Source organism: Cynocephalus volans, chromosome 9 (genome assembly GCF_027409185.1).
Source record: "Cynocephalus volans isolate mCynVol1 chromosome 9, mCynVol1.pri, whole genome shotgun sequence".
Lineage (NCBI taxonomy): Eukaryota > Metazoa > Chordata > Mammalia > Dermoptera > Cynocephalidae > Cynocephalus > Cynocephalus volans.
This window is the reverse complement of record NC_084468.1, coordinates 140,986,345-141,005,246: the sequence shown is the minus strand read 5'-3', so window position 1 is coordinate 141,005,246 and position 18,902 is coordinate 140,986,345. Positions and strand designations below refer to the sequence as shown.

Sequence of the window (18,902 nt, the reverse complement as noted above, 5' to 3'; positions counted from 1 at the left end):
AAGCCTTATTCAAAATGCCTTTAAGTGTTCACCACTTCATTGTGCAAAGCTGGCCATGTACATATTGAACAGACAAGGAAGCTTAGTTCTAATATCTAGAAATGACCTAATTTTTCTAAAATTCATTAAAGAAGCAAAATAAACTACATTATTAAGAAATAACCAAAAAGATCTATGTAACTTAATGGAAAAAATGGCAGATGAATTAATGAATGATTCAGGTTGTCCCTAAGCCAGTAAGGACCTTAACTGATTTCAAGAATCAAATGGGATCTCAAGATGGCAACCAAATATCTGATATTCTTTTTTTTTTTTTTTTTCTTTAAAGGCTTATATGAATGGCATTGATTTCTTAAACAGGACACAAAAAGTACAAAGTATAAAAGAAAATGCTGACAAAATAGACTTCATAAGGATTAAAGCCTCAGCTTTTAGAAAAATCCAGTTAAGAAAAGGCAAGACACAGATTGGGAAAAAATTTTGCAAAATATATCCAAGAAAGGAATTTTACCCAGAATACATAATGCTTACAACTCAAAAATCAGACAGACAGCCCAATTTTTTTAAATGGGCAAAAGATTTGAACTGACACTTCACTAAAGAAAATATTGGCCATAGGAATGGTCAATAAGCACATAAGAAAATTCTCAACATTAGTCTTCACAAAAATGTAACACAGTGAGAATACCAACAAATATCTACAGAATGGCTAAGATATAAAAGACCGACAATGCCAAGTATTGGAGAAGATACAAAGCAACCAGAAATCTCTGAAACCGCTAATGTGAATGCAAAATGTTACAGCCACCATGGAAAACAGTGTGGTGGTTCCTTATACACTTAAACATACATTTACCATATATATAACCCAGCAGTTCCACTCCTAGGTATTGATCCAAGAAGTAATGAAAACATACGTCCACACAAAACGGATGTTCATGAATGTTCATAGAAGCCAAAAAATGGAAGCAACTCAAACCATTATTTTCAAATTAACATTTTGTGAAAGATTAATACTACCTCAATTTTAAAAACTATAAAATTTATGAAATTTGGCATCCACTTTATATAAGGATTGACAACATATTGCACAGCTTGCTAAGACAGGCCATGAGATAAATCTGCCCTAGGATGGGGAGTCCTAAGCAAAATTTTAAAGTTGTTAAAGTCTGTCCCTGTTACCTTCTGACATACCTATTAAGTATCCCTCCTTTCTTTCTGTATCCTCGCTGCTTACTCAATCTTCCACCTACTATTCCCTATTTTTCCAACCTTTTTCAGGTGACCCAATGGCCAGGTTATCTCTTTATATATCCTGTAGTTTCCACCTTTTTGTCAATGCATATAACTAATTCAACATGCCTCAAATCAAATACCTTCATTTCAACTTTGATATCCACCCACCTCATCGCCTCCAGATTTGGTTATAGCTGTCAAAGGCATCGCTCTATGGGCATCCAAGTTCAAAGCACTGGAATCATCTTTTACTCCTTCTTCCCCCTTGTCTGTAACCTTCAGTCACTAAATTCTATCAATGAGCCCTTCTCAATTACCCTCAAATGTGACCCAGCAACTTCTACTTCCGTGAAAATATTAGTCAGGCCCTTAGCCATAGTACACCAAGACCTTTGAGATAAGGTATCAACTTTACCATACCTTCCAGAGATCCTCTCATTCTACTGATTTACCTTGATGGTTATACATCAATTTCAAAGTCATTAGCCCAGCTTCTCAGTTGGAATCAGACCATCTGCTTGTAAGCTTTTAACACTGAAGAGTCTAAGGTCCAACCCAGATGTAGTGAACCAAAATCTCTAGGGCCTAGGTCTCAATATTTTGCCCATCCTAAGCCAAGTGAATCAAATAACAAGCTTAGTCTGGAAACCTCTACCTCAGGCAATTACCTTTCATAGTCTTTTCCGATGTCATCTTCTAACCATTCTTAATGCCAAATACAAGGACTCTAATAGCTTTTCTGCATACTGTCCCACAGCACATTCTTGAAAAAAATTAAAATTCATACTTCTTGGGCTTGAATGGTAATCAGGCAGCTCTTCTATACTATATTTGAAACACTATAATTACTTTATATTGACTTAGATAATCAATGAAAACTCTGCTTAGCCACCATGATGCTTCTACACACAAAATTAACTATGCATAAAGGCTTTTAAAAGTTTACTTGAATGGGATAATGGTTATGAAACCTGGAATACTTTATTAACAGGCAACTCTTCAGTCTGTGTTTCCAAAATTACATAATAAGTTAAAATTCAAGATCAGGTGATAAAGTGCTAAACTGAATGGGTCTCAATATTCTGAATATTATTATATTAGACTGTATAAACCATCATGGTGAGAAAAGAAAGGAGTACGTGTGTGGGTGGGTGGGTGTGTGTCTTGGACTATATATATGACTTAGACTAATAAAATAGAATAATATCAAATAGAGATCTTTTCTATTTGTAAAACTGAATTAAGTTTGAATACTTAATGATTGTTTTCTTTTTTTTTTTTTTTTAAAGATGACCGGTAAGGGGATCTTAACCCTTGATTTGGTGTTGTTAGCACCACGCTCACCCAGTGAGCTAACCGGCCATCCCCATATGGGATCCGAACCCGGGGCCTTGGTGTTATCGGCACCACACCCTCCCGAGTGAGCCACGGGCCGGCCCTAATGATTGTTTTCTAAATGTACTTTAATTAACCATGAAATAATTTTATTATTTGACACATTTTGACCACTGCCCTTTTTAAATTATTGAAAAATATTTAAGAAATACCAAAGCTGTCTTAATGTAATTACACACTAACACACTAATTAGTTTACAGCTATAGAGCACGAATAAGGTAAGCCATCAACAGAAGATAAAGTTAAGCTTATCCTGAAATACCTGACTCAAAATAATTAGATAAAAGTGTAAATAAGAAAACAGCCACTTAACTTTTATGTAGCTCTATAATTACATGAACATTCAATACCAGACATTCCATTTTACATTTAATTGCAAAAATATATAAAGCCATAAATGTGTGGCAAAAGCAAGAAACATCTAAGGAAATAAATATTTTTAATATTTTGAACTCAGTTCAGTATTCTAATCAGTAACAAATATTAAGCAGGTAGTTTAAAAATCCACATGTTTAAATTCTTACATTAAAAAAATGATACATATAATTTAAGCCATTACTTCACTTTACTTATTTTGACTAGTACTTTTAAACAATTTACAGTACTGTACATTGAAAAAATTAAGTTGGGCACATAATACAGAATAAAGTTACTTTATCATTTGAAAATGCAATTTTGTCATCTATTATATATAATTCTATTCATAATAAAATAAAAGAAAGTCTGTGAACTGTGATTAATAGGAATTTTTATTTTAATAAAGACATTCCAATTTCATTGAGTATAATTTGCTTCACGTATTAATCCTCCTCTTAACAATATTCTTACTCTTCTTATTTTCTGTTACTGTCCCCTATACAGAAAGTATGCTTCCTTAACAAAAGTAAGTTTAGTTGCTACATATTTTAAGACATACCTTGAATTCATACAGGTGAAACAATAATTTACATATCCCTCTACCCCTCCTCCAAAAGTAATTGTTGAACAAACAAGAGTTATGAGTTCCTCTACACTTAGCAGTGGATAAACAATTCAAACATTTTACAGAAAAAAAAAAAAAAATATATATATATATATATATATATAGTATTTCATTGACACACATGTCAAACTTTAAAGCCTTTATAAAATATAATAATATTTATTTCTGCAACAGAAATGCAAACATCACCGCAAATAAAGCCTTCTAGGGAGAACTATCACATACTCATTTATACCAAGAATCATAAGGGTGAACTATCACACGCTCATTTATACCAAGGATCATTAATGACAATTCCCTGACTGAAGACTTCAAGCATCAAACGCCCTGTGATACTGCATCAACATTACACAGAAAAGCATGAGTCCTTCTATTTAAGGCTACTTACTTTGTTAAGACACTACCAATGCCAGTATTCCAAAGACCACAAACACCTGCATTTATATGTACCTTACGTCTCTGATGTTGTAGTTATAGCAACCAAATTCCCAACTTGATCCAACAACTGAACTCCCTCTCTAGAGAACAGTTTTGCTCTGTGTATTAGCTACCATATCAGAAGATAATTTAATAAATTTAATAGGGGAAAGAGTTTTCTAAATAATGCTAAAAATCATGTCAGTTTTCCAGGATGAAGACATTTCATACTGTAGCAGAGAGTACAATGAATACCTGAAGGGGTATCGTTTTAATATATCCCACTGTTTTCATATTTCATTTTATTCCTTTAGTCTAGACCTTCCTTATTTTAAATTTAAAACAGGATTTGTTTACATCAAGTGCAACTAAATTTTCCCTTCAATATCATCAACTCTACTCAAACCAAGTTCACATTTGTTTCATAATTTTCTTAAGCCTTACTTGGAACTCTCTCCCAGCACTTCCTTAAAATCTTTAATATATATCTTTGCCTTATGTACACCATGGGAATATCAGGACTTGAGTCACCTTTAGGTAGGACGAATAGGAATTACAGATGATGTAAGACCTGGAGGAGCATGGCTAAGCTGATGAACAATGTGAGCACAGGCCTAGAAGAAGAATGATCTAGCAAAGAAAGGTTATTACACTAGGAGAATGTGAGGGAAAACTAAAGAGCAGGTGTAACAGGGACTGCTGGCTGCCTGCTCCAATGTCCATTCTCCTTTCTCCTTAGGATATTTTTATATTATTATTTTTAGCCAGGCACATCACATTGCAGAATAAAAAAACTACATGTCCCAGGATCCTGGGAGGCCTGAAGTGGCCATATGACTACATTCTGAACAATGAGATACAAACAGAAATGTTGCTTCAAGGAATCTGACTTGGATGGAAAAGGTAAAACTTTTGCTCTTTCTGCCTTTCCTTCTGTTTCTGGCTTCCAATGAAGACATGATAGCTGGAGCTAAGCAGCCATCTGTGCTATAAAATGACCCTGAAAATGGAAGCCATGTGTAAGCCCAAGTAAAGAAACACGGAAGCCTATAACCTTTTTACACTGCGGAGCTGCCACCATACCATCCGGGACCATCAACCCCAGGGTTCTTTCACATAAGCGAAAAATTAGCTCCTATTGTGTTTATGCAATTGTTTTATGCAACCAAAACTAATTATAAACAACACAGTAAGCAAACCAATGTCCAGCAAAACACAGGTTGTCTTTTTCCCACTTCTGCTCCCCTGCACAGGTCAAACGATATCAACGTCTCATAAGCTTCCTCCAGACTCCTTCACTGTCTTACAACCTCATTATTTTCCCTGTTTTTTCTTCTTCTCTATATTAATCTGACATTAAATAAATCATAGGTTATTTAAAGTTATTTCTAAAAGGGTATATGTTATCATAATATTGTTAAACTCTAAGTGATTTTTTTTAAATAACAAGTTAAAAATATAACCCTGAACCAATAGGATTCCACAAACATTTATTAAACACCTGCTATGTACTAGGCCCTGAGCAAGCAAAGACGAATAACACAGACCATGCCCTTGAAAATCTTACATTTTAAAATGGATATGCAATGATTAATTCTGACAGGAATACAAGGGCAGGCTTCCCAAAGATTTTCACAGGTGTATGGGATGAGGGGGATGATGGTGGCAACAAAGAGGTGGATATTCCAGGCAGAGAGGACAGCCTGGGCAAAGGTGTGCTCAGACCTCAGTAATCAGCTGGGTATATAACCAGAGAGGGTGCAAAGAGTAATGCAGGCTGGAGACATACTTGTATTTTGAGCTGCCCTGTACATCTCATTAAGGAGTCAGGATTTTATGTTTGACGGTAGGAAGTCATTTATGCTCATTATCTAAGGGGTCAACAAGAAAAATTCTGTGCCTTTTAACAATGACTATAGTGGCACTAAGGAAGGAGCTACTTTAATAGAGCAGGTGACATCTGAACAAAGGCAGTGACGATCCAGGCATCTGATCTGATAGATACGGTCATTTCTAACTCTGGAGTGTTATTTGCTAAAAAAAAAAAAAAAAAAAAAAAAAAAAACAATTGTCTGGAGAAGAAAAGAGAGGTCAGAATGGAGACTCAGAGAAATTTCTAGAGTAGGTGACAAGCAGTTTATTAAACACATTAGAGATAGGAAAACAGGAGGTCAGGTAGACGTGAAGGTGCTTGTTGCATTTCAGACATAAAACCTAGAGTTTGAGGGACATGGAAAAAATCCATAGGAAGATATGGGTGTTCTAGATACACCTTTAACTCCTGCACTCTTCTCTCCCTTTACTGCATATACTGGTGCAGATACAATTACTCACCCTCTCATGCCTGCCCCTAAACAGTTAAAAGTTGCTTAAAAAAAAGAACTATAACAACAAATATCTAATGGGCACCCAACACTCCCTGTTTCACAACCACTTTCTTTGCAAAACTCCTAAATACCCATGACTGACCCCCTAAATCTACCAACCTACTGATACCTCTTATCCTAAGCCTGTAAAACAGTGCAAAGCATTTTCACTCTTTCAAAAACTAACATCTCCTCCTACCCTGTTTGTGGGTTTTATCCACCTCTTTCCGGTATCATCTATTTACCTCTCTCTACTGGAGCATTTCCATCAACATACAAACACACAGTAGCATCTCCCAATTATAAAGAAACAAATCCCTCTTGACTTCACAAGAACTCCTAACCACCACCCCATTTCTCTGCTCTTCTTCACAGTGAAATTTCTTCATATGACATTTTCTCTTTCACTAGTTCTTCTCTTCCCATTGTCTCCTCAACCAGGTCTCCTACTCCACTGACACTGATTCTGGTAGGTCACCTATGACTTTCATGTTGCTAAACCCAAAGGTTTTGTCTCCATTTTCATATTACTGCATCTCCCACGGGACGAACGGACCCCTTTTCCTTCTCAAGAACTTTTTATCTTTTGGCTTTGATGACACATGAGCAGGATCGCTGTTTAGTTCAGCACCATATTCTAAGCAGGCACAGAAGAGACACTCAATAATATCCGTAGAATGAACGAATAAGACAGAGGTATAAGCATAAAAAGAATTGCAGGTGAACAGTTTAGGACAGAAGTCAGGATAAAAGGTCTCATTAATATTAATCCCTTGAAAAGAAATAACTAATAATGTAAGGTAGTGTTTGATTTTAGAAATCAGTTTCGGTCATTTTGCTCATCACTTTTGATAATCCTTTTGGTAACCAATTCTCCTAAGACATGCAGTTGTTTGGACACTGTCTTTTGTAGGGATTAGGTTTTTACACATTAATATCTTAAAAAGAATAATACATTTATGGCTCATTCTTGATAACTGACAGATTAACGTATTAATTACTTAACCTCTGAAGTAGAATGCTTTGTACAACTCAAGACAGGCATGGCAGTTTTTAAAACCTGCTGCTGGGTTAGGTGTGGGGAAAATGACTATTAGAAGATGGAAGGAAAAACAGTCAAGTCCTAGAAGATTGATTGATACACTAAGACACAACACACATAAAAACAAATATATATTTATGCACATGCATACATTTTAATCCAATTATATATTCAGTTATAAATATATGTTTGTATGTATAGATCAAATTGAATATTTTTAAGTTAAAATAAGTTTCTGTGACTCCCTGTCTAATTATTTTCATTAACAGGGCTCAATCACCTACTTCTACAAAAATAAAGTCATAATGGGTAGTATCAGACAACACCTGAGATAAGCAGCTCTTACACAACTCATGAGCCCTCACTAATTCTGCCATCATCCACTAACGTTAGGCCCTTTCAAATATGAATTTAAACAAAGTTTTATGGTTCCCCTTTTAAAGAAAGAAACAACTTCTAGTAATGCTGTCTACTGAAAAATTTTCTAAAAAGCTTATGTATCACTTCATTTAATCCTGTTTTAAGTTAATGATATCTTCCCACAGTAGGAGGGAAGGTATGTAAGACCAATATATTACTTTTAAAACTCAATGAGGACAGTTTTAAGATGATTTGCATTTTTGTTTTTTTACTTTTCCCATTCCTTCTTCAATCACCACTCTTTCCCTTCCATGCTTAATCTGCACTCCAATTACTGTGATTTTGCCAACACCTGAAGGTAAAACCTCACAACTTCCAGAACTCCACTCTTCACTTCTCTTTAAACCTTTTGGATACATTTAATGTCCAGTAAAGTTACCCTCCTTTAACATAATTTACTAGTAAGTTATTTTTATAATGCCATACGCCAATAAGGCATCACATGATTTATAGCACATGCATACTCTTTCAAGAATATGATTTTCTAATCCTATACAGTTCTTTACATGAAAAAGGGAACATTTAAATTTGTCTTCAGTCCCTAACCCATAAATATAGAATCACTCATATGTTGTTTTACTTTCTATCATTACTAAAAAAAATCAGCAAGTTCTCAAAGTAATCAATTAATGGCAGACAAAAAGTAAGCCTGTGATTTTTAAACTCAAGTGGTTCATTGTCATGTGACTCATAATGAGAACAGTATTTTGGCCTCTCAGAACTGATTAGTTAAATGTCTTGTTTCTCCACTTAACCTCATTATAGCTGCCAGCTCTAATTTAAAATGTGATTATTAAGAGTACCATGGCACAATTTCAATTTTTAAATTGTGGATATATTTGGTATCAATGAAGGAGAAGCACTAATTGTAAATGGACACAGTCAACACAATGCAAATAAATGATGTGCATATTTCTTCCAATCTCCTGTCAGTGTTACTTGAGACCTAATTTACCAACAGTCCCTAATCCAGATTCGCCACTCTATAAACTAGAACTCCCACTAATGCCACCATTACCAATGCTTTTGCAACTATTTCATGCCCTAAACTGCACTGCAGTTCTAAATAAGTTGATCCCATTCTTTTGCTTTTAGTCAAGCTACTGGTTATGTTTGAATTGCCCTGCCTCAATTCTATCTCTGTACCATCGCTCACGTTCTTTATTATGTCTAGATTTTCTTTCTGACCACTTTCAAACCATCTAAATCATAAACCCAACTCAGAATTCACTTCCTCAAGAGCCACCCTTGATTACCTCCCACACACATTAAAATACCTCTAGGATTTCGCATTCTGTATGGTCTTTGACACATCAATTTACATTGTATTACCAGTTTAACAACACACCTAGGCAATTTTTTCATGTTTCATATACAACTGCCTCATCTCACCAACCAGCTATTAAGTTCCACGATAGCAGGGGTACACTACCCAGCCTCCTTTGTATACTCCAGGACTCAAGGTAGAGACCACATAGTAACACTCAATGAAAGTTTCAATTAATGTTTGAAACAACATGACTCAAATTTGAACTCTACCAAACCTATTTTAGAATGAGGCAGAATAACCTGTTATTATGGAAAGGCCTCAAGAACCAAACTTCAATTTTGATGGCACTTCACTGTACAATTATGGACACAATTTCTTAAGGCACTTATACAGATTACTTTGCCTACTAGGTCTGCTGCCCAACATAATCTGGTAAGTTAGACCCTAAAGTCCATGCACTGGAAGCCTCCACCCTCTGTATAGGTCTTTGTCTTAATCCCTATGGTACCCAGCCTTATAAAATCCTTCCCTTGGCATCTTTCAAGTTCCTAGGCCTATGACTGACTAGCCTGGGCTTTCTTTTCTTTCAACTTTACAGCCCCTACCCTGGCCAATGCATAAATAGAAAGCGAAGAGGTTGCTTACCAATTGCTCTGCGTAAAAAAAAGATATTGAAAGTTTTAAACTAACACAGCCATAAAGATGTTATTTGTTTATTATTAAATATAGTACCCATGATTATTTATATTAAAAGGCCTCTTTCTTGGAGACCACTACGATAAAAGTGATTCTATTAAGAAAGTCAGGTTCAGCACCTTAATAGGAGTGACTTTTTCCAGGATTGTGAGCAACATAAATTCAAAGAAGAATTTATGTGTATAACAATAATGGTTCATGTCTTAAATATCTAGCATATTGTTTTGTTTTGTTTTGTTGCAAATAGATTTTTAAATGACTGACAAATTAGTAGAAAAGGACTCCAGCTCTGACTTAACATAAAACTGAGGTAAACTATGTCTTTCTATAACAAATAATCTAAACAGCAAGTCATGGATTTAGAAACACAGTCTGAGCCTACCTTTAATATCTAAATTAGAATTCTCAGCCTTTCAAAGAAGTCAGCAGCCAAAAAATAACATATTAATTCAAGCTATTATACTGTGATTTTACTACAAAATAGTCTTCAGCATTCCTAATGTGGGGTAATTTTAGAAGTAAGAAAATTTAAAGTACATAACAATTTCTATTAAAGTTCTTAGGGTACGTTAGTGCAATAAACATTACTAATGTTTTCCTACCCATATGCAGCATAAACTGAAAGTCCATTAGAAAACCATTTCTAAACTTGCAACTTTATAAGATAATTTCACCTATTGCTTTCCAACCCCACTGCTTGTTCCAAATGGTGCCTTTGAATAAATTAGGAGGGGAAAACTCCTATCTCACCTTACTATCCCTCTGCCTGTCAGTTATCTTCTTATATCAACTCATAACAACGATGGATGCAGACATCACCTCATAAAGTTATGCAGCCCAACGTTTTTTATGGATACAAAGAAACTGAATTATTTTAAGATGAAAAACATTTTAAGAAAAACATAACCAGAAATTGTACATTGCTTCAAGAATACAAATAGTATTCTAAATAAGAATTCAGCTCTATCTAAGGGCAACATTATATGTAATAACATAAAATACATAACATTACAGCCACTTGTATAAATATCAATGTTTCAAAACTTAACAAATTTCTAATAGGTTTATAACAGAACTCATAAAAACAGAATTTATACAACTGAAATAGCTTGAAATGGGGAAGAGTAAGTTGTCACTGATAGTTACACAGGAATTTGTAGGCTCTATAAATGCTACAAATCCTATCACAGAACAATATTCATGTTTGAACTACCACAGTAAATGTATATAATCAAAACAATCTATCTGAAAAGATAACAAAATTTTTTTAGAAAATAGAAAAACATAAAATGCTGCTTTAAATGTCAACTAAGGACTTCAATAAAGCTAACAAAACTTGGAAGCCAAATGACAGATTTTCTGCAATACATATCACCCTTCTCACCTAATAAAATCAGGTGTCAAAACAATTTCATGAGAATTAGTTACAAATATGAAAATGTTGTTCAAGATACTTTGATTCAAATATAACTGTTCAAGGTAAATTACCTGCCAAAATGAGTTGGCACTTTCAAGAGAATGCTCTTGGTTTAACTTACTATGAACACTGACAACCAATTTGCAGGCTTACATAATAAAAACAGGGTAAGTGTGGAGAATCATCTGTGAACTAGTCATTTTATAAAACTGGACTGTTACTAACACCTAATCCATATCAAACCTCAATATTTTTTGGAGAGAAAAATATGTATGAATCAGTAATGTCAACTTTTACCAAGTATCAGTAGGCTCTTTCTTATTAAAACAATCTCAGAACTATTCCTAAGGCAACATCCCCAAAAGAAACAAACAGCTGGGACAGAGCAAATGTCACCAGGTGCAACATGAAGAAATAACCTATATATAGTACTAGCTTGTCATTCGGTCTGAAACACCATTCCTTTCTTCATCCCATTAAAGTACTGACTTGCAGACATTTGACATTCAGCCAGAGAAAGAGTAACTTATGTCATCTTTTAAAATAATTAGACATAGAATCCAATGTGCTCATGAAATAGGTCTGAACTGCAAGTCCTCTTTCTTTTAGAACAGCAGTTTTCTGAACATTAGGTTCTATTTCCAGAAGTGAGAACAAGCTGTTACTTGTTTAGTTGGTGATGGCTGGTAGTCAAGGAAGACCATCACAAGCTCCTTCACTGTTCTAGGGCTTCGATCTACAGATTTAGTTTGTATGACAAACCCTGTATCAAAATGATGATAAAGTCACTCATCGGTGGTGCCCTCTTTAAAGATGCATAAATTTCCAATAACATTCATTATATCATTATTTATAATAAAAAGTATCAAAAATTTACCTTTTTCAATTATTAACTAAATTTTAGAAAGTTCAAATAACTGAACATTAAATGGGCATTAAAAATTATACGGAGTAAACCTTTATAAGGAGATTTCAATATTATAGGCAATGCATATCAATACACATATTCTTCTACTGAAATAAGCAAGATATTAAACTGTATATTAAAAAATGATCTTAAGCATGTGGAACACATACATATGAAAAAGTCTAGAGAGAAAAACACTAGAATATCAAAGAAAGATTACAGTTGTCCCTGATACCTACAAGGGATTGGTTCCAGGACTCCTGTGGCTACCAAAAATCCCTGGATGCTCAAGTCCCTTATATAAAATGGCATGGTATTTGCATATAACCTATGAACATCTCCTGTACATTTTAAATCATCTCGAGACTGCTTATAATACCTAACGCAATGTAGATGCTATGTAAATAGTTGTTATACCATACTTTTTATTTGTATCAGTTTTTATTTATTTTTCCCCCCAAATATTTTCCATCCACGGTTGGTTGAATCTGAGGATGTGGAACCCACAGATATGGAGAGCACACTGTATCTCAAATGAAAGGATTTTAGATGATGTTTTTTCTTCTCTATCTTTGTAAATTATATAGTGTTATAACTTTTTACATTAAAATTATATATAAATTTTAAAATATGCCAGTGCTTAACTATTGTTTGCCTACTCCTTCTTCCAAATTCAGGCAGTCAGAAAGAACCTCCAAAAAGGAACCAAATAGTAGGTCCTGCGTTCGACGAAGAAGATGACTATCACTATTCAATTCTCCATACCTCTGTGATACAGAATTCCTGGAATTATAGGAGCTGGTTCACAGGGTCCCTCCAGGCTTTCTAGGCAGACTTCTAGGGGGTACAATCACCTACCTCCCTAAACTACCAGTTTCCTCATTTGTAAAATGCAGGTAATAACTGTACCTACCTCAAAGGAGAGTTATAAAATTAGAGTTAATACACACAAAGCATTTAAAATGGTGCCTGGCAAATAGAAAGCAATAAAAGCTTTAGCTATTTTGTCATTATTTTATTACTACTATTATTATTACTACAACTACAACTTCTTGTGTTACTACTATACCATGACCAATGCTTTTACCACTACTATGACTGTTGCTACTATAAGAAAAACAAACAAGCACAGAGCTTCCCTCTCTCATAGGATCATTTTCCAAAGAGAATAACTCTTGCCAATCTGCCCTCACAGAAGTAGAAGGGCAAAGAGGCAGGAGAACTGCACCAGAGATTATTTTTAATTAGATGCAACGTGCTTCTGGCACTCTTTCACTACCATTCTGGCCACCAAAGGCTCATCCCCTCCCTTTCTGTTACCACACCCAGACCAATCATTCTCTTCTATGTAAAATTCTCTCTCCCTGTCTCATTGACTCTGTTTATGAACATTTGTTCACCTCTTTAAAATAGATTCATAAGGGCTGGCCAGTTAGCTCAGTTGGTTAGAGCACAGTGTTAATAACACCAACGTCAATTCAGATCCCTGTACCACCAGCCAGTGCCAAAAAATAAAGTAGATTCTTAACATGCCCCTAACCCATTCAAAATTATTTATCAAGACTGTATTTGAATATTCTTATAGAGGAGTTAAGTGACAGAAAGGGAGGAACATTATACTTTAATAAATGTGGCCAATTTAAGTAATATATTTATTTAGAAATTTAAAATAAAAATACTTAGTTAAAATTGAACAATTTTCAGTCAAAATAGTATTTATTTATAAAAAATACACAAGTAGGAGGAAAAAAGAAAACTACTAAAACTCAGTAGCTGCCACCTTTGGGAAACGTGAACATAGGCAGTCATTTATACAGTACATGAGACCTAACGCTCTCTGGCCACAGCTGATTGGAACAGAGGTTTACAATTGCCCCAAGCCTAGCCAATCAGATTGTATCCTGAAGAATTCAAAGAAAAGACACAGGCACTACAATCAAATGGTGTAAACATTAGGGACAAAAGGTCATACATAAATCACTAGTCAGTACAAACAAGCCAAAGTCACAGGGAGAGAGAAATTAATAGCCTTAGAGAGCAAGAAGCCAATCCACAGACAGATGCAAAAATGAGAGACCAAATGGTCCTGAGAAGCAGAAAAGTCAATGACAGTTCCTGACTTTCCATTTCTAGTCCCTTGTGGTCTTAGTGAACTTTCTTTGATTCTCTATGAACACAACTGACATAATCATGTAACAAATGTACATGTCACCTGCATGCATGTTTTTTGTTCTTGCCTTTTGTTAAAGAGATTGCAACAGTGTTCACAACTAAAATAATCATTTCTTAAATATCTATGTATCAACACCCCAAAGTATTGTTTTGCTTTGTATCAGTAGAAGAAGAAATACGAAGAGAAGAGAATTCTCCAAAAGAACTCAATTCTGCAAAACTATTTCAAGCTTCATGGATAATGTATTATAAAATGTCTATACAATACCTGCTTCTTGGAAGAAACATGGATTCTTTAATGAATACGGACCCAGAGAGAAGAATATACCAACAGGTTCCAATATCATCAGGACTGAAAAGAAAAGGTAATAGAATCAGATAATTATCTATAACAAAATCAAAACACATACAGCATAAAGTGCAGCACTCATGTTACTTTTAGAATCATAAGGAACAATAGTGTAAAACACATATATGAAAAAGCCATTATTCAACAAATGGAATCATTTTTAAAAATGTTTTTATCCTTGAAATAAGCTATTTATCAGTATATTTAAATATTTTCAATGTGTGTTAGATTTGTAGCACCTACCATTTCAAGTTTCATTTTTTTGTTTAATTTTTTGAACAGAAAAAACTTTCACTTGCTTCATAAAACAAAAACCACAAAGAGGTATCAGTGAAACTCACTCTTCCCAATCCTTTCCCATCTACGAGGTTCTCACATTTTTCCACCACACTTCTTGGGTATTCTTTCAGAATTTCTTTATGCATATGCACACAATAATCAACATATATTCTTATTCCCTCCACCATCTTTTTTTTTTTTTTGACAGAAAAGATAGCACACACTACCCACTGTTGTTTCCTTTGTGATAACTCTTAGAGATCTATGCATCAGAAGATAGTTCTCTTGTGCATTCTCACAACTGTAGAGCATTCTATTCCACTGCATGGATGTGCCACTTGATTAAGCAATCCCTACTAACAGTCATTTTAGTTGTTTGAATTTTATCCGATTACAAAAAGACTGCAATAAGTAATCTTGTTCATACAAGATTAATGCAGGATGTCCCAGAAGGACAATTATTGGGTCAAAGGGTTCATACACTGTAATTTCAAAAGATATTGTCAAATTGCCCTCCATAGATAGCAATTTATATGCCTACCTACTTCCCCACAGCTATACTAACACAGTTTGTTATACTTATTTAACAAATGTTTAACAATTTTATGATGACAACTTTTCTAGATGCTTAGAATGCTTCAGGAAAAAACAACAAAAAGATCCCTGCCCCCTCATAGAGTTTATATTCAAGTCCCATTGAGAAGAGGACATTTGAGTAAAGCAGATATTAGCCAAGCGGATGCCCAAGGAATGAGCATTCCAGGCAAAAGGCAAGGAGGATCAGGAGTGTGAGTGCAAAGGCCGCAGCTGACACTGCCTAGAAGCAACCTCAGGAGAGCAAACAACAAGGCACTGTATCTTTGATGCTTTTTACCAAACTTTTGGATTTTTACCAAATCTGCTTGGTGAGAATGATATCTCAGTTTAATTTCATCTTTCATGTTTTTCCTCTTATTATAAGACCATTTTTTCTTATGTTCATGAGTCATTTCTATTTGTTTTTCTATGAAATCAGTTCACGACTTTTAACCAATTTTCTACTAACTGTGAGACTTTTTCTGATCTACGAGCAATAATAATTAGCTTTTCAAACACGTGAGCTGTGAATAGCTTTTTCCCTGGTTTGTTGCTTGCCCTTTGACTTTGTTTGGGGTGCTTATTTTACCATGTGTAAGTTATTTTATTTTATAAAGTCAAGTTTATCAAATTTATTAGTTAGGACACAGGCTCAGCTACTATTAAAACAAAATGAAAATCTAAATATAGCAATGACTTAACCAAGTAGGAAGTTCATTTCTCGCTCACACATACAACAAGTCTAAGCACTAGAAGTCCAAGACTGATAAGATTGATAAGGTGGTTCCAATGACACTGAGAAGCCAGGCTGTTTCTATTTTGTGGCTGTGCCATCCTTAACCCATGGCTTCCATCATATTCTAAGGTGGCAGCTCTAAATCTCACCACCACATCCCATTCCTGCCAGTGGGAGGGGTAGAAACATAGCACAGAGCACACCCATTTCTTCCAAGAGTACAACACAGGTGGAGGCTGCAATACTATGCTTCTCTCATGTCCAGGTGAATCACAGGCATGTTGCAGGGGAGTCTTTGGCAATTTGGTTTTTTTTTTTTGCGGGGGGGGGGGATAGATTCATTCCAAAATGTTTTTAAAGGACACAATTCTATTTACAAGTCTGAATAAAAGTTATTTAATAATATCAATCACTATCATCTAATCATTTTCATTGTGTTATTTGCTTCCAAAGTAAAAGAACAGTTAATCGTCTTTTCCCCCCAAGTTCAATCTTAACCAAATTCACAATTCCTTAGTCCTTGAAAGCAATGCCTCAAGAAAACATAAAGGAAAAATATTGCCAAACAGAATTCAGCTCCAAGAAGAACCTTAAAAGTAAAATGATTTCACAAATGAAAACGCAAAGTACTTCAAAGAATAACATATACCCTCTTCCCTCAGTTTTTACTCAATAACTTTTGGAAACAGCAATCATTTACCTAGATTGGGGAAACCCCATCTTTCTTAATATAAGGTGACAGCATTACATATTTTTAAATACTGATTTACGTCAAGTAAAAATGATATGTTCTGCCAGACTCAAAAGTAGTTTAAAAAAAAAAAAAAAGTAACAAATGATAAAATACTGAAATAGAAAGCACAGAAAAAGAAACATTTTATAAACTTATTTTAATCTGTTCTTACAATGTTTCTTTTATCACAAAAATGTTGTTCTGGGGAAATAAAATCTAGAAAAATAGGAAATTAAGGTAGATTACCACTTACTAACTTGTGCAAGTTATTAGAGCTGCTGCAAAGATTAAATAAACAATGATTAAATGCAAAAAATACTTATCCAATGACAACTAGTAGTTTTACCATGTTAAAAAGTACAATAAATGTCACCATGGTCAAGATCAACTGTGACGTGAAGACTATAGCAAACTTTAACTGGCTTTTCAGTTATTTCATATCTGTCGACTCTGAAGGAAAAATTAACACGGACAAAGACGTACAGGGTTTATAAACTCAGCTTTCCTGGCAAAGATCATAAAACACATATGAGGTGAAAGAAAACCAGCGTCCAAAGTAGATGAGATAACGTGACAGCAAATATTCTGGCACTCTGAACACCCATTGATTACCCTATAACTAGGGTTGACTCTTCATATAAGGAAAGCCTTGGGAAGATTTGAGGATGTGAAGGTAAGAAACTGGTCCTATCTCTAGCACATACTACAATTTTGTTTATCTTATAGATGGGCTGTTTTTCTACCTTCCCAAAAGAATCCAGAGTTAACTAGTAAGAGTTATATTTGTTTCAGTAGGCATTTGCAGAGAATAAGCATTCAACCAACAAGCATTTACTGAATTCAGTGAGCATTTACTACATGCCAGGCCATATATGATAATCATAATTTATTATTGAGCCGCTTCAACTGTAAAAGTTTTATAAAAGTAAGCTAATTAGAACTAAAAATACAAAAACAGTGAATCTTATTTTAAAGATACCCTTGAAATAGTTGTAAGCTAGAAAAAATCTTCCTTTCCTCTCTTCCCATCCACCCCCCACAGAATTCATGCTTAGTTTCTGTTCTGAAAATTCCTTGTTGTGAGATGCCATCATCAAAATCTGTTTTACTTACTTTTAATAGTCCAGAAAATTCTTACTTTATTAGAAACCACTGTTAGTAACTATGCTCACTCTTCTTCATTTACAAGTATGCCTCAGACAGGCAGTGTTTCAGAGTGGGATACACCTGCTTCCCTTCAAGGTCTACAAATACTCCCTTCCCACAGTGCAGCTGTTACCAGAGGGGTTTTACAGCATTTTTACATGTGCAAAGTGATTACTATTCTTTTCAAGGAAGAAACCGAAGTTAAAAGAATAGTACTTAGTAGTAGCAGCAGCAAGTTTTTCTATACTTAAAGGGTATGCAAATTGGAACTCCCAATAATAATCGTTGTAGCAGCACCACCACCACCAGTAGTAGTAACAGTAAATATCTGGCATTAAACACTGGTTCTCAAGCTTTAATGTGCGTATGAATCAACTGGGATGCTAATTAAAAATGCATGCTCCCAGGTTCTACCTATCCCATCCAATTCTCCAGTTCCTGATCATTAGATGGGAGAGCCATCAAAATGACTTTTAAATAAATATCCCAGATGATTCTTAGGCAGGGGTTTGTCAACTTCAAAAAACCTTCAGAAAAAGTCTCAATATCAAACCTCAACAAGAACAACTGGCAGAAAAAAAAAAAAAAAAACTAAAACTCTATCAATATCCATGCAATTAGTCACATGTGTTTTTTTTAACCAGTGCTATTTAAAGTTTTTCAAATAATTGTTTTTGTTTTAAAATTATGAGCTAAGGAGTGCCTTTAAAGGCTGTTGCAATGACAAAACTTGAATCTTGAAAGAAACCTGTCTCAGCATTT

General features: G+C 34.7%; 1 protein-coding gene across 5 annotated transcripts in view; it reads right to left on the bottom strand.

Annotated features, from left to right (window-relative positions):
• Window positions 1-18,902, bottom strand: part of RAPGEF2 (Rap guanine nucleotide exchange factor 2) — a 249,845-nt gene that overhangs the window by 135,072 nt on the left and 95,871 nt on the right. For all 5 annotated transcript variants that reach the window (XM_063108820.1, XM_063108823.1, XM_063108822.1 and 2 more), the window contains exon 4: window positions 14,590-14,673. In XM_063108820.1, the coding sequence (XP_062964890.1) occupies window positions 14,590-14,673 (84 nt within the window). The remainder of the gene's footprint in view (window positions 1-14,589; window positions 14,674-18,902) is intronic.